This window comes from Schistocerca serialis, chromosome 1 (assembly GCF_023864345.2).
Source record: "Schistocerca serialis cubense isolate TAMUIC-IGC-003099 chromosome 1, iqSchSeri2.2, whole genome shotgun sequence".
Classification (NCBI taxonomy): Eukaryota; Metazoa; Arthropoda; class Insecta; order Orthoptera; family Acrididae; genus Schistocerca; species Schistocerca serialis.
Window position 1 is genome coordinate 798,005,298 of NC_064638.1, and position 17,283 is coordinate 798,022,580.

Here is a 17,283-nt window from a genome sequence, read left to right on the forward strand (position 1 = left end):
TCACTCATTCTCTTGACGCCTCTGCGATTGAGGTCAGAACCACGACGTCCAGCGTTGAAATCACACGGTTTTCTTCTGGGCACCCGAGAAAAACGTTTCAGACACGCTGTCGCTCAGTGCGGACGCGAAAAGGTCTCAGGGGTTGACATGGACATAAATGATATCAAGGAAAACACACTTTCCCTTGATTCCCTGATGTTTCGCGGTCGAAAACGACAGTTTGCAATGCGAGGATCAGCAGGACGACGTTCTTAACAATATCTGACTCTGCTGACACCACCCAGACGACTGAATCCTTCTATAGAGGACATCGTGGGCCTGCAACCCTATTGTACGTGATTGGAGTGCGATGCGGCGACAATGTTTGTTCCGGTATACGCAGTGGAACCACTAGGGACTGTTCAAAACCATTCGACGACATCTGAACATGATTCGCAGCAGCAAAGGATGTGTATGCTTTCCAGCTCTACTATCACGCCATAGGACGGCACGAAACAGACTCCTGAATGTAGCGTGTTCAGACATTTGGAGGTCAGTACGCCTATGAAACGTTATGCTTTCCGACACCATAACACCTGGACAACCGGAACGATCATGTTCCTAGGTGCATTACATACTCCTATCCCTCCTCATATGATGGTTCGTCCAGAATCACCACTTAGACCGAATCTGCTCTCATCCAAGAAGAGCACGCAACCCCACATTGAGTTGCTCCAGTCCCTATGCTCTTGGCACCACTGCAAACGATGGCGCCGATGTGCGGGTGTTAACGGAGCACAGCGTTGTGGTCATCGAGCAAAGAGACCTATCCCATGCAATCGTCGTCCACTGTGCAGTGGGGTACTGTGTGCCTTGCAGTTCTGTTAAATGGCATCCGCTTCGTCCCTCTTCCAGCTTCACGGTGGTTCTTCACCGTGTGAAGTGGTGATGATGATGATGATGATGATGATGATGATAATCATCATCATGATAATGACGATGATTATTTGAAGCGAGGGGCGCTCGACATCATGGTCGTCAGCGCCCTGACGAAAAGTCAGCAAGCTAATCTCAGGGGGGGGGGGGGGGGGAGGGGGGGCGGACGGACGAAGGCTGTCCCCACATGCAGAACAGTTTGTAATGTATTAAAGTCTGCCTCCCTTCCCCATCAATTAGGGGTGAGGCCTGACAGTTCACAAAATTTGACCACCCTTGTAACACTGCAATCACTATCTCCATCGAGACTGAGGGCTGCCCTAATATCAGTATATAGCACGCACATTGCCAAAATATGCTGAACTGAGAGTGGCACGCCACAAACTTCACAGAGTGGTGGATCCTCCGGCCGGAGGAGGTAGCCTTGTGTTAAAGGGCTATACCGAATGCGCAGTCTGGAAAGCAGAACCTTTTTCCAGCGGTGATGCTGACATTAAGTCCGCCATGCCTCTGTGTTCGATTTGAGCGACCGCAGTTTGTTTTCTGTCATCTGCAACCATTCAGTCTCCCACTGACGCATCATGCGTCTGTCAGAAAATGAGATGATGGCGAGCAACGGGATGGGTCATTGATGGACATCACCATCCCAACATGTTTCCTTGGTGGCTTTGTCGTCCATGTCGTTACCTTGTATCCCAATGGGGCCTGGTACCCAGCAAAAGATCATCTCCTCTCCATGGTGTTGGAGGCGCTGTAAGGAGTCGTGGATGAGCTGAATCAGCAGGTCTACTGGATATATTTGGCGAAGTGCTTGCAGGGCACAAAGCGACTCGAAACGGACAAGAAACTTTGTACGGTGATGTCTGTAAACCCTCTCCAGTGAAATTAGAATGCCATGTAATTCCGCATCATAATTTGTAAATTGTTCCGGAAGATGCACTTTAAAAACCATCAGGAAAAAAAGAAGAACAACCGAGGACATTCTCTTGCTCGGATCCAGCTGTATAAACAACGATAAAACTGTGGTACATACTTAAAATGGACGAAAACAAAGTTGTAAAAACAAAATCTGGAGTATAAGTTTTCTTGTATCTTTGATGTCTGACAGGTCCAGAACTTTGAGACAGTCTGTAGCACGTATTCCAAATGGCTTGGTCACATGGAGCCGATTCCTGATCAGCCATTCAGAGGTGGGCTGGACCCCTGAAAGAAATCTCAATGACTGACGTGGCGCTGAGATTTTCAACGCGTCGACCCAAAACGATATGTCGCCAAATCTAGAGTGGTCGTTCATCAGACTCTGGACACAGACTCGAAACTGGGCTGGTCCGAAAGGCTCTCCGTGCGAAGTCATCCAAATGTTTTCTCCAGGCTATGTTGTAATTAGGAAAACTACCACATTTGCGACGTAACTGCTCGCTGAATGGCATACACTTTTTCCGTTCCCTCAGCTGCTTCCTATTGCAGGTCTAGCCCCATTTTGCGCTGGAGTCACGCTGACCTCACGTCGTGTGACGTCCAACTTTCTGTGGACGAATGGGAGACCTCAGGCAATATGGTTCCGCACTTTCATTTATTTCCACTGAGCAGTTAATATCTTACCATGCTTTATCTCTCTCGTCCACAAGTTTTGCAAAGTAGTTGAATTGAGGGCGCCGCACGAAGCTCTAGTCTGAGAGGAAGAGATTAGCCTTGACGGGCCGTGCCACACCAATCAGAATACTGGGGAACCTCTCAAAACAGTGGCACAGACATTATATTCCGTCACTATCGCTGTTCGCTGCGGCCACAGAGGTCGGTACTACAGAGTTACGTCGCCATCCGGCAGGCGGCGCGGCGCGTGGAGCGACTGAATGGAAAGCCAGGCCGGCGGGCGCCCCTGACTCAGCCGCTGAGGTCACGGCGGCCGCCTTATCGGCCGCTTTTGGCATCGCGGACCATGTCCACGTCCTGTCCGTGTCCCACAGAGAAGCGGGGCGCGCGCCGTCCGGCAAGTGGCCAGCTAGCTAGCGTTCTGTGCGCATAATGCACGGAGTGGCAACTCGCACACAAATGGTCGGAACGAAGGGCGGCAGCTCTCGCCAACGGAATTGTCTGACGCCATTCACCTTCTTACCACCATGAGGAGCTGAAGTTTGACATGTTTCGACAGCTTGTATACTTGCCAGTATTGCAATTCTGATACTCATTTGTGTGACCGTGGAATCTTCGGAGACTTCAGTGAAAGCAAGTTTTATGGACTATAAAAATTCTGAAGACAACAATCCATAGATATGTTTACAAACATACGGTTTCGACAAACTTGGCTGTCATCTTCAGGTCTGCAAAAATTTCTTACGAAACTGTTCATTTTCAGTTGGGCCTCAAGTCAAGTTCTCATGTAGATGTAGACATTTTATCTGCGTGAAGCTTGGTATGAGTTCTAACTCAAAATAAACACATTTTGTATCATAAATTTTTGAAGAGCTGGAGGTGACAGCAATGTCTGTCGCAAAAGGTTGTTTGTAAAGAGAGAAACATTTATACGATATTGGCTTTTGAAAGGTTTTATCGAGAGAAATAGGTCGCTCCTTCTAATTTCTCAGCATGAGAAAATTCAATGAAAATCTTATAAAGACTGCCTATGGAAAATACAGAGACCATCTTGTAAAGCTTTTGAATTACATGTTTCAGCCTCTAGCTTCACATATTGTATTATTAGCGGTTACCAAGTCATCATCAGCTACTCTGTTTTTTAAAAGAGGGAGACAGTAAACTACTAGGAAATTAAATTACAAATAAAACTATCTTCTATAGACAATTAATTATACGGACCACATACCTGTAGTACCAGACTAGTAGCAGACAGTCGCAAGCGTGCACTAACAGCCTCAGTGAAGCAACTGTTACATTAAACTACTATTACGCGCTATTCAGTTAAGTGTTGTTTTATTACGACTATCTAGTGTACACCTGCGACCAAGAGCTGGAGCAGGTTGTTGTGGTCTTACCAGGCTCTAAAACACATTTAATTTCTCAACTCTAACTGTCAAGTACGAGGAACGTCCAATAAGTAATGTATTACTTTTTTCCTTGGCCAATAACTGTTGAAAAAATGCGGAATTTGTTGTGGAGCGCCGTGAAATATTCCCGCTTCAGCTCCTACAGTTTCACGAAGTGCGATAGGTGGCAGCGCTGTACATTAGCCTTCAAAATAGGGTCTGTGATGGATGTGTTTTCCAGGCTGAGAGCTGTCACTGAGTTTCTTTTGTCGGAAAACCAGAGCATCGCAGATACTCAAAGGTGCTTTCAGAATGTCTACGGAGACCTAGCACTGAATAAAAGTTCTATTTCACTCTAAACTACTTCAAGGATAGGGAAGGAAATCAGCTGTCTTATCCCCAAAGGAACCAACCCGGCAGTCGTCTTCATTGAGTTACTGAATTACGGGAAGCCCAAATCATAACGGCCAGTCAGAGGTTTGAAGGTGGCTCTTCTTCAATGCCAGTGCAGTAATACAAAATCTCTTTGAAAGGCTTTGCAGTCACCTCACCCGTACATCTACATCTGCATACATGCTCCAAACAATCTCTGTTTCCTCGGAATTTTTCGAAGTTTGTTATTAAACCAAGATGTGTCTTTTCCGTCCTTAATCCACTTACTAATCACATACTTCTCCAGAGCGCGATTTCCAATCAGTTTAAACTTCTTCCATAATTCCTCAACGTCCATTCACTGTCTACGTAGGGTGGTAACAACTGCTTATATCCTCTTTCCAGCACCAAAACTCTCATAGCCTTCTTGATGGCTTTGTTAACTTTAGTAACCGTCCTCGTCATGATGACATTATTATGACACATTGCTGTCTCTACGCTGACACTTCCGTTAAGATTAGACCAGGTCTAAAATACTTCCATTTTGGGTTGTCGAACTTTCTGCTCAAGACAGCTTTCGGAAAAGTCTTCAGGACTACCTCACAGTGAATGAACTCATAGACGTCCCAGTCTATACACGGGAGGTTAAAGTCGACTCCAACTAATACTGAATGGGTGCGGTTCTTCTGTGCTACTGAGCGTAGATTTTCTTTGAATGAGTCTACGACTGTTACGGCGGTAACTGGCGGAGGGTAGAAATATCCGATGATTAACTTGAGATCAACTAGGCGCCTACTCGCTTCCAGATAACTTGTCAATCAAACTCAATTTCCATCTCGGCAGACATAATATTTTTGTCGATTACAATTAAGACTCCCCCTCCTGTGACGTCCGACCTGTCATCACGATATACACTCCTGGAAATTGAAATAAGAACACCGTGAATTCATTGTCCCAGGAAGGGAAAAACTTTATTGACACATTCCTGGGGTCAGATACATCACATGATCACACTGACAGAACCACAGGCACATAGACACAGGCAACAGAGCATGCACAATGTCGGCACTAGTACAGTGTATATCCACCTTTCGCAGCAATGCAGGCTGCTATTCTCCCATGGAGACGATCGTAGAGATGCTGGATGTAGTCCTGTGGAACGGCTTGCCATGCCATTTCCACCTGGCGCCTCAGTTGGACCAGCGTTCGTGCTGGACGTGCAGACCGCGTGAGACGACGCTTCATCCAGTCCCAAACATGCTCAATGGGGGACAGATCCGGAGATCTTGCTGGCCAGGGTAGTTGACTTACACCTTCTAGAGCACGTTGGGTGGCACGGGATACATGCGGACGTGCATTGTCCTGTTGGAACAGCAAGTTCCCTTGCCGATCTAGGAATGGTAGAACGATGGGTTCGATGACGGTTTGGATGTACCGTGCACTATTCAGTGTCCCCTCGACGATCACCAGTGGTGTACGGCCAGTGTAGGAGATCGCTCCCCACACCATGATGCCGGGTGTTGGCCCTGTGTGCCTCGGTCGTATGCAGTCCTGATTGTGGCGCTCACCTGCACGGCGCCAAACACGCATACGATCATCATTGGCACCAAGGCAGAAGCGACTCTCATCGCTGAAGACGACACGTCTCCATTCGTCCCTCCATTCACGCCTGTCGCGACACCACTGGAGACGGGCTGCACGATGTTGGGGCGTGAGCGGAAGACGGCCTAACGGTGTGCGGGACCGTAGCCCAGCTTCATGGAGACGGTTGCGAATGGTCCTCGCCGATACCCCAGGAGCAACAGTGTCCCTAATTTGCTGGGAAGTGGCGGTGCGGTCCCCTACGGCACTGCGTAGGATCCTACGGTCTTGGCGTGCATCCGTGCGTCGCTGCGGTCCGGTCCCAGGTCGACGGGCACGTGCACCTTACGCCGACCACTGGCGACAACATCGATGTACTGTGGAGACCTGACGCCCCACGTGTTGAGCAATTTGGCGGTACGTCCACCCGGCCTCCCACATGCCCACTATACGCCCTCGCTCAAAGTCCGTCAACTGCACATACGGTTCACGTCCACGCTGTCGCGGCATGCTACCAGTGTTAAAGACTGCGATGGAGCTCCGTATGCCACGGCAAACTGGCTGACACTGACGGCGGCGGTGCACAAATGCTGCGCAGCTAGCGCCATTCGACGGCCAACACCGCGGTTCCTGGTGTGTCCGCTGTGCCGTGCGTGTGATCATTGCTTGTACAGCCCTCTCGCAGTGTCCGGAGCAAGTATGGTGGGTCTGACACACCGGTGTCAATGTGTTCTTTTTTCCATTTCCAGGAGTGTACATTCTATGCCTTGTTAAGTACATCGGAGTTTTCTACTGCCGGTTTTATGCAGCTCTCAGTACGACCACAATTTGCGCATGATAGCTATTTTGGAAAGCCGTAAATTAAGTGATTTCGTTACGAATAATTTGACATTTTACGGTTAAAATTTTGACATTCGAAGTGTTTTTATGGTTTTACTTTCTTTGAAATCTAATTTTACTGTCTACCTACCGACTGACGTGCATTCGTAAGAGGGCCTCAAACTGTGGCTGAGCGTAAAAAACCTCTGAATAACCTGTGCAAATATTCTACTGCGGTACCCAAGTAGCTGCATCCTCTGTGTAGTGCACCCCTGTCCTATCAGGTCCAAAAATCTGCACCCAACATCATCAAAGAATCGATGGAGCCTCTGGTTGAGACCATCTGTTCTGCTCCAAAACAAAGGACCCCGAGAAATTGTGGATACGATACAGCAAATTTTAAGCTCTGCTTGGACACTCTGGCAAGGGAAACAGTCTTTAGCTGCCAGCTGTCTGTACGAACTGAGGATGGTCTCAGAGCTCAAGCGACAGTCGTCATTGGTGCCGACACGAGACACAATTTACAGGTGACTGCAGCGTGCACCCTCGCTAGCCACAGGGTGGTCCTTCTCCAAATTTCGGATGTGGCGCCCTCCCCCGGCAGAGTTACCGGGCGCACTTTGGACTTCTTTCCAGCCCTGGACGCTATTTCGCAGAGGGAGTGTATAACGCAAATCAGATTGAGTCTCCCGATAACTGGCAAACCCTTTCCTCCTTGTGCTTGCTCGAATCCTGCTGAAGGAGCGATCACTTTCCCACTCACAGGGTGAACTGACAGCCGCCGGCCCTCCGCCTCGAGCGAAGCGAATGCGTTGCAACGTGCAACCCACACTGAGGTGAGAGGGGTTATCCCGTGTCGGATATATTGGAAGGTGCCTCGGCAGCGGAGTGCGTGGGCAACACAAATGACAACTGAGATGTCCCATGCGACGCGTTAGTTTCCTCGCCGCCGCTGCACCCCGAGGCAGCAGTCTGCAGACGGCTGACCATAATCAACAGCGTTTTCAGCTGCTCCCAAACTGCCACCAGCTTCTCCTGCGTCCGCACTCAGCAGGCACATTCTTTGTCCATCCTACCATTAAGATACGAATGAAAACAATAGGTCATTCCATAAGTCATGGCAACTATGGTATATTTTGCGATACTGAGATAATGCGACACAGTGAGAATTCCACGATTGGCACTGAACCGGTATGGCAGTGTGTATCTGAATGCCAACATAAAATAGAATTGCAGTACAAGAGGACAGTAAAGGATGAAATGAAACACAAAAACAACTACTGTGCTCCAGGATAGTCACCCAGTGCATACTGACCGCGTTGCCAACGATGGGCAAGGCGTTGAGAGCCATTGGCATTGCAGTCAGTATGTAGAACTTGTCACCGAACTGCCATGAGGACATTCAACCTGTCTGCAAAGCGCTTCCCATGCAATAGTATCCTCGTTTGTGGTATGAGGTCGAAACCGCATGGGTTGCGGTTCGGTGGATAGGGTGGGCGCAGGAGAGTGCGTCTCGTACCATGGCCAACCTCACACTGAACATTACAGGCGCTGGTACCTCGCATGCGGTCGCAATCTGTCCCTTGACTTCGGTAATGTTTGCCGCGGACTTTCGAATGTGGGTACTGCGATTACGGTGATGCCACACGTTCGCACGATAGACCTTGACTTATGGAATGACCCTCATATTTGAGCATTGAATTTGCACTATCAAACACGTTAAAAGCACAAATGGGTTCCACTAGAAAACAATGATGCTGTCACAGACGCCAATTCACTGAGCGCTGGCAGGCAAGCAAATACGAGTACCAGTGATGGTGTTTGTATATTCAAACCTACGCGACTGTGGCACTAAGATACACTAAAAAAACTCCAAGCTACGACGACAGAAAACAATAATAAAAAGAAAGACCCCTGTTTTCTTTTCGACAGGAATTTTCTGTAAGAGACTTGTCGAAAACAATGCCACTATAGAAAACGTTTGAAGTTTTTGTTGTTTTTTCACATCTTCTGCCTATCAACTCCAAAAGTGATCTTCATTTTACTATCCCGTCTTACATATTTTGGGTGTATTTCCTATTGACCGTTCACTGGCAGTTACACACCTAGCACACACACACACACACACACACACACACACACACACACACACACACACACACACACACACACACACCCTCTGTCTTTTTTTTTTTTTTGTTTCAATTATTTTAAGTGCGTTTGACGTGTAAAAAAAAAAAAAAAAAGAACAGAATCTTTGCTTTGCGCCAAGTAACATACTTACACACTTTCGTCCAAATAAGAATGCAGGGATTCTGATATTTCATCCTGCGAAAAATTCAAAGGTCGCTGATACGGAACCATATAGCGACAACGAATTAAACTGGGAAATCACGTAAGAGGATTCTGAGATAAATTACGTAACAACAAAAACATGTTGCTTTGTAAAATGAAGGAATAATTTTCACAGTTTGAACATGTAAGGCACGTAGACATCGAAATTAATACACTCCTGGAAATTGAAATAAGAACACCGTGAATTCATTGTCCCAGGAAGGGAAAAACTTTATTGACACATTCCTGGGGTCAGATACATCACATGATCACACTGACAGAACCACAGGCACATAGACACAGGCAACAGAGCATGCACAATGTCGGCACTAGTACAGTGTATATCCACCTTTCGCAGCAATGCAGGCTGCTATTCTCCCATGGAGACGATCGTAGAGATGCTGGATGTAGTCCTGTGGAACGGCTTGCCATGCCATTTCCACCTGGCGCCTCAGTTGGACCAGCGTTCGTGCTGGACGTGCAGACCGCGTGAGACGACGCTTCATCCAGTCCCAAACATGCTCAATGGGGGACAGATCCGGAGATCTTGCTGGCCAGGGTAGTTGACTTACACCTTCTAGAGCACGTTGGGTGGCACGGGATACATGCGGACGTGCATTGTCCTGTTGGAACAGCAAGTTCCCTTGCCGATCTAGGAATGGTAGAACGATGGGTTCGATGGCGGTTTGGATGTACCGGGCAATATTCAGTGTCCCCTCGACGATCACCAGTGGTGTACGGCTAGTGTAGGAGATCGTTCCCCACACCATGATGCCGGGTGTTGGCCCTGTGTGCCTCGGTCGTATGCAGTCCTGATTGTGGCGCTCATCTGCACGGCGCCAAACACGCATACGACCATCATTGGCACCAAGGCAGAAGCGACTCTCATCGCTGAAGACGACACGTCTCCATTCGTCGCTCCATTCACGCCTATCGCGACACCACTGGAGGCGGGCTGCACGATGTTGGGGCGTGAGCGGAAGACGGCCTAACGGTGTGCGGGACCGTAGCCCAGCTTCATGGAGACGGTTGCGAATGGTCCTCGCCGATACCCCAGGAGCAACAGTGTCCCTAATTTGCTGGGAAGTGGCGGTGCGGTCCCCTACGGCACTGCGTAGGATCCTACGGTCTTGGCGTGCATCCGTGCGTCGCTGCGGTCCGGTCCCAGGTCGACGGGCACGTGCACCTTCCGCCGACCTCTGGCGACAACATCGATGTACTGTGGAGACCTGACGCCCCACGTGTTGAGCAATTCGGCGGTACGTCCACCTGGCCTCCCGCATGCCCACTATACGCCCTCGCTCAAAGTCCGTCAACTGCACATACGGTTCACGTCCATGCTGTCGCGGCATGCTACCAGTGTTAAAGACTGCGATGGAGCTCCGTATGCCACGGCAAACTGGCTGACACTGACGGCGGCGGTGCACAAATGCTGCGCAGCTAGCGCCATTCGACGGCCAACACCGCGGTTCCTGGTGTGTCCGCTGTGCCGTGCGTGTGATCATTGCTTGTACAGCCCTCTCGCAGTGTCCGGAGCAAGTATGGTGGGTCTGACATACCGGTGTCAATGTGTTCTTTTTTCCATTTCCAGGAGTGTATTTACCGCGTGAGTGACAGTACCTCCCGCGTACCCTCACAGTCGCCTATTAGAAATCATATTTTTCAGAAGTGGGAATCTTTCTGACAGCAAAGAACGTTCTTCACATTTATAATCCGCTGTCAGTAAATCACACAGTGTGTGATGGGATAGAATAAAAGCTAAGTCTCTAGCAGCTCTTACTGTCTTCAAAACGCACTCTCACCTCATACGTAACTCCTAATAGTTCGAGTTTTCGGTCTTAGAATTACAAAAAATACCACTGAAAAACATCTTGTGTCTGTTCGTGGCAACCGTAAATCAAACAGTAGTTATCAGATGTAGCATCTAGTGCAACTTTTCCATTAGTACGTCTGACAAAAACACAATAGGAGATAGACCATACAAATAACACGTTCATCTCTTCATAACTGCTCAAAGACGCAGATCTATTGATGTACTTATCATAACAAGAAAGTAAGCAAAATAATCAGCTCATTCACCGTCGTCCAGCAGTACGTGACAGAAGTTTTGTCTCAAGAGCTGAACTTTCTTAATGCTAACTTCTATTTGTAACTCTGAAAAGATATTTTTTTTAACGAGACAACCAAAAGCATGAAACAGACGTCGTCCACTGCAAGAGTATAGCAAAGCAACGTGATGTTTGTAGAACAAAACAGTGTCGTTGGCGTTCACGGCTTGCTGGACCGGGTCATGATTATAGGCATAATTAAGAAGCTATCACAGGGCCAAGCGGAAGTCATTACGCATAAGAACACGAGCTGCTTTCACAATTCAAGAAACAGGTTTCCTCCGACAACACTGCCGGCATGTTTTTTATCCATGGAAGGGAGAAGATCACACGTTGTGCAACACCAAATCTCTGATACGTTACCGTTCGCGTTCAGGCCCCACCTCTCGTACAAGGTGTTTGTTTTGAGACAACTAGATGTCTCGAAAACGTACGAAAAAAATATTCTAGGTGAAAACTTAATGTTAGTAAAAGGGACATCTGTCTGTTTTACAGTTGACCTCTTCCTTCCACTCCTCCTGCGTGGCCAGCCGCTGTGGGCGAGCGGTTCTTGGCGCTTCAGTCCGGAACCGCGCTGCTGCTACGGTCGCAGGTTCGAATCCTGCCTCGGACATGGATGTCTGTGATGTCCTCGGGTTGGTTAGGTTTAAGTGGTTCTAAGTCTAGGGGACTGATGACCTCAGATGTTAAGTCCCATAGTTCTTAGAGGGTGGGCCAACTTCGTATTTTCAAATGTGATAACTCTCAATTTTTATTCAGTATCCGGATTCTACGCCAAAAAGGTACTTACAGAGAACTCAAACCATTGTTTCCCATTCGTGTCAGATGCTGCTGTGATCGACAAATAATAGGTGATCCTGTTTTTGCAAATAAGAACCGATTAATTTGATTCTATGTTTAATTTACGATGTAAATGTAAAGCTTTGTGTTCTGTTGGGTGGTGCTGATGTTCAAGCGTTACAGACTGTTGAAAATGTGACTGTACAACACAGCCAATATGACTACACATTGAAATTTGTGGCATATATATACGCTACTTGTATGGTAACGTAGTCTTCTGTTTCCTACAGGGTTGATTATGGTGAGTTCCCAAATCATCGGAATGCTCTATTTCGGTGGCTGTCATCGAAATCCGGCTTCAGATTGTCTGATTTCGGTGTGTATTTCCATTCAACCGCTGTAACTCTTGCGCTGGCCGCTACGCAGCTACCGGGGGAGTACAAACCACAACCATTGTAGTAAGGTAAAATGTCCACGACGTGATAGCGACAGGCACACCTACCATGAATACTCGCCGAAATCAAGTACCGTGATGGTGAGAGGCAAAGTGATTCGCTGATACCAAGCATCCAGATGAGAGCAGAAAACTATTACATCCACATCGTTGTTCCTGGATCACGCTAAACGTAGTTTCTAATCAGAAAATGAAAATGCTAACCATAAGGTTACAATCAAATCTGCAACAGTCAAGTAACGTTTGAACATGATTATCGAGCATTAGAGCACAAAGTTTTTACATTTACATTCTAAATGAACTGTAGAATGAAATGCGTCGGTTCTTAATTGCAAAAACAGACACGCTTGATACTTGTTGATTACAGTGCCATCTACCACGAACGGAAAACAATGGTTTGAGTAAACTACGAATTTTTTGGCGAGAATCCGAATATGCATTGAAAACAGGTGGCCAGTTGTAGCACAGACACATGTCTCATTTACTAATATTAATTTTTCACCTAGAATATTTTTTTCGTAAAATGCGTCGTTTTCGAGATATTTAGTTAAACACTCTGTACACTGCTGACGTGATTGTTGCAAGATCAATAGCACGTACAGGTGGAAGTATTAGGATTCTGTTTGCGAGCTCATAATTCTGAGATGCTGGGTGAGTGAGGGGCAATGCTTTCGGGATCGTTTCCATCTCGATCTAACGTTGATTCAGAGCAATAAATGTCACGGGCCTCTCCGCAGGCGTCCGCTCCGTAAAGATACCAGACTGATCGTTTCCTTTCTTGTGTATTACACTATTTGGAGAAGACGCTATTTAGCCAATCTGTCGATGGTACGCGTTGGCAAAACTTATGACTCTTGAATATTACAGGAATCTCAAAAAAATTAACAGCTACAGGGTAATTATCTTGAATGACAACTGTATATTCTTTGCCATATCTGGAAATGGCAAGCTGTGATCATAGAGTTCCATGCAGCCTAACTGTAAATGGAGAAGAGAAATACCGTCATATGTAGAATGCCATGGGCAGTAGCATGCTGGATACTGGGAAAGCATTACTATTAGTAAAAACTGAAATGAAAAATGATGTTCCACTACATATACGTACTGGAAGCTTTACATTTAGCATTTAACTACTTTCTAAGTGGGTGCTAAACAGAACTGAAAAATGTCTTATTAATGACAGAAGCTTAGTTAAACAAGAAAAACATTATACTGCAAACTATTCTTCCTTTGTTACTTGGTTGTCGTCTGTTAACCAAGCGAAGAAGTCATAGCTCATAGTTACCAGGTAAAACGTAATTCAGGTAGGAGATGCAAATACGAGTAGTAGGCTGATATCCCGCTAACACAATTTGTATGTTCGAAAAACGTCGTATATCTTCTGGTTCTCATATCGAATTTTCTTGTTTTTGTCTAAACTGATTGTAAAACTACTTAATACAATCATTGTAAGCAAATATATGACTTCACAGACAAGGAAAGATCAGTGACAGCCTGTCATCGTTGCTTACTGCACAAGTTACTGATGGCGAGGAAGCAGCAGTTCGGATATGGAGCAACAAATGCTGTAATCACATAAACCAGGTGCGGAATAGCAGTTACTCTAAATTTCACTGAAAATCTCTTAGGGAAAGGTGGGAGTAATAGCACAGTAACTGTTTATTCAGGACAAACACCAACTATCTACAAAATATTGGAAATTTTTTCAGGAATCTTTTTGCTTAGTGTTTTCGAATTTGGGATCCACGACGTTCAGTATCTCGTTGCAAAGTGATAACGTACTTACGATTTATTCGGTTTGTTAACCGAATTACCGTAGTTTCCGCCAGAGTATCTTCACTACAATGAAAATACCTGTAATACAAAATCACAAGGAGCATACAACACGAAAGGATCCAGATTCTGTGCTGTGATTTTGGTGAGGTCACTGCGGGCACAGCACACCATAGCGTTGCTGCGCCGGTCTTTCCCTGCATTTCGTGATCCCATACACGAGGTGTATATCCGCCAACACTTTATTAGCACACTATTCCATACTGCTGTGCATCACTGATAACGTCGAACGCTGTCGTAAAACAAACCTGGGACGGAACAAAGCAGTGCAGAATGCAAGCTTGACGGCCAGTAGCAGAACTCAGCGAATGGAACAAAATTATTTCCTAACAAACACATGACACGTATCTTAGACATTTACACTCTTGTGCTGATAATTTCAGTGAAATGTAGAGGGTGTTTCCGTGACGATGCTACAAACTTTCAGAATTGATGGCGAAGGGTAGATGTATTAATTTAAGATACCCCTTCGGGAGACGACCCAATCAGTTATAAGCGGAAATCGTTATGATACCTGTAACGGTGGAATACATGTAGCAGTACTGTTTTTGCTGCGGCTGCAACGTAGGCAGCTGTCAGACGTGGTGATACGGAATAAGACAGGGAAAAAAAAGTTTAGTAAATATCGACTCTGAAATGGACACCTTAAGACCTACGAGCATTTGTTCGTTATAAATGTGTTTTACAGTATCGTAGAGGAACGAGTGTTAGTAGCTCTTGAGAGCCCATGTTTACTAGACTTTTTTTTTCTTTTTTTTTGTCCACGCTACCACCTTTGAAAGTTTCCTACCTTACAATCGTAGGTAGTTCACTGTTAGAAGTATCAGAACTATTTGCGCTTATGAACTCTCGACTAGAATGTTTCCAGACAAGGGTCCCTTACCTCAGATTGATACATTTAGTCTTCTGAATCATACTGAAATTTTGTAACATCGTCACGGAATCAAAGCGTAGATACAAATGTAAATGGGCGTAAGAAATCAAACGAAATGCGAAACTCTGTAACGAACCGCCGGAGACGACAGGTGCCTTGTGCTAAAATGATCAGAAAATATCGACGAACAACCTCCGAAACATTGTCTCTGGAGCTCGGGGTCACTTCGTACTCCCTGAGGAGAAAACCAATCGAAGAAAGAGGCACTCCGAGCGTAAAGTCGCTTTCGAGGAAACCAGCTGACACAGATAAACACAAAAAACAAACGTGACGCGGAGCACGCCGCACCGACGTACAGCAGCGCGTGTCGCGTGAACAGACGACGTTGGTCGGATCGGTGGCAGATTGTCGCCTCCCGGCCGGTGCAGAGTCCGGCGAGTGCTCACCTGCCGAGGCGGCGCGGCCCAGCAGCAACGGCGGCAGCAGCAGCAGCAGCGGCAGCGGCAGCCGGCAGAGTCCGCGCCGGCCCATCGCGCTAGTGCGCCAGCCGCCGCCGGCCGCCGCGGCGCGACGCTGTGACGTCAGCGCCCGCTAGCGCCGCCACCGCCGCCGCCGCCAGTCCATGTGCTCGCCGCTGCTCCACTTCCTGCCGCGGGCGCAGCAGAAGCTGCCGGCCACCGGCCGTCTGCCACCAGCAGTCACCGACCGCCGGCGCGCGCCCACTTTGCGGTGACAACTTCTCCTCGGCGCTGTACCCTGCAATAAAGTCGTACAACTCATGGGCATTGTGCTAAGCAACAGCAGATTCTGTATACTATACAGTTAAACGAAGCAGATAGGGCGTGCTAAATATCCATTCCAAGGCACTTTCAACTTTCAGTTGGATAATGAATAATGCTTTCAAAGTCGTTATCAGGCATATCTATTGCGGTTTTCACGAGAAGACGTCTATTCCGTCGTCAGTCGAACTTTCTTTTATGACAAAGTAATGGCAGATTTTCTTTTTAATTGAACTGATAGGCTTTTAAAAAATGTTTCAAATGGCTCTGAGCATTATGGGACTTAACATCTGAGATCATCAGTCCCCTAGAACTTAGAACTACTTAAACCTAACGAACCTATGGACATCACACACATCCATGTCGGAGGCAGGATTCGAACCCGTTGTAGTATCATTGCCACAGATAATACTACAACGCCGCGCCAACACAAGTTTGGCAGCCCATCGTCTGCCGAGCACAGTGCACTCTAGCGGGCTCTGCAGCTGGACGGAACTGGAGTGTGCCTCGTTCACTTCTTAGCTAGATTTCAACATTTCATAATCGGCCCTCAGCCAGTTCTGTTTGCATTGACTCTCTGAGGAGGGCCCATCAGGCTTAGTCCCTGAGGATATGGTGTATTAGTTCATAGCCGCAGCTGCAGTCCTGCAAACTACTGAAGATAAGTAATTTCTTTGTACTATGTGTTTCTTGAATAATAATCCTTCTAACAGTGTGCCGTACCGCATATTATTGCAACCTGGATTCCTTCAGCTCCTATAAACGCGGCCTCCTACTTATTTCCATTTAGTAAGGAGCTGAAAACACCCACGCGTTTTGTGCCTCTGAATAGTGAGACACAATACCTGCGACCGTAGTGGTTGCGCGGTTCTCGACTGGAGCGCCTAGAACCGCTGGGCCACACCGGCCGGCGATATGATTTTAGCTTACACCATGCAACAAGCTAATTTTAGGGGGACCGGAAAAAATGTCGTTCTTTTACATTAAATTCAAAAAGATAGTGTCTGTTAACAAGTGCAGACAACCTAGTAGGTAGGCCAACCACAGCTATGGTATTAATAACCGCTTCACCTGTATTTAGTCCTTTATTATTGGACCACTACCGGTTTCGTGGCATTAAATGCCACTTTTTCAGTCACATGTTCACCTGAAGATGTGCTTTTTAGTTCCATGAAACCGGTAGTGATTCAAAATACAGGACTAAATATAGCTGAAGCGATTATGAATGCCCGAAATGGTGGTGTTGTGGTCTTTAGTCCTGAGACTGGTTTGATGCAGCATTCCATGCTACTCTATCCTGTGCAAGTTGCTTCATCTCCCAGTACCTACTGCAGCCTAAATCCCTCTGAATCTACTTAGTGTATTCATCTCTTGGTCTCCCTCTACGATTTTTACCCTCCACGCTGCCCTCCAATACTAAATTGGTGACTCATTGATGCCTCAGAACATGTCC

General features: G+C 46.9%; 1 protein-coding gene across 1 annotated transcript in view; it reads right to left on the reverse strand.

The window, feature by feature from the left end:
* Positions 1-17,283, reverse strand: part of LOC126483852 (uncharacterized) — a 225,298-nt gene that overhangs the window by 100,599 nt on the left and 107,416 nt on the right. The window contains exon 2 of the mRNA XM_050107071.1: positions 15,498-15,807. Within this exon, the coding sequence (XP_049963028.1) occupies positions 15,498-15,582 (85 nt within the window). The 5' untranslated portion in view covers positions 15,583-15,807. The remainder of the gene's footprint in view (positions 1-15,497; positions 15,808-17,283) is intronic.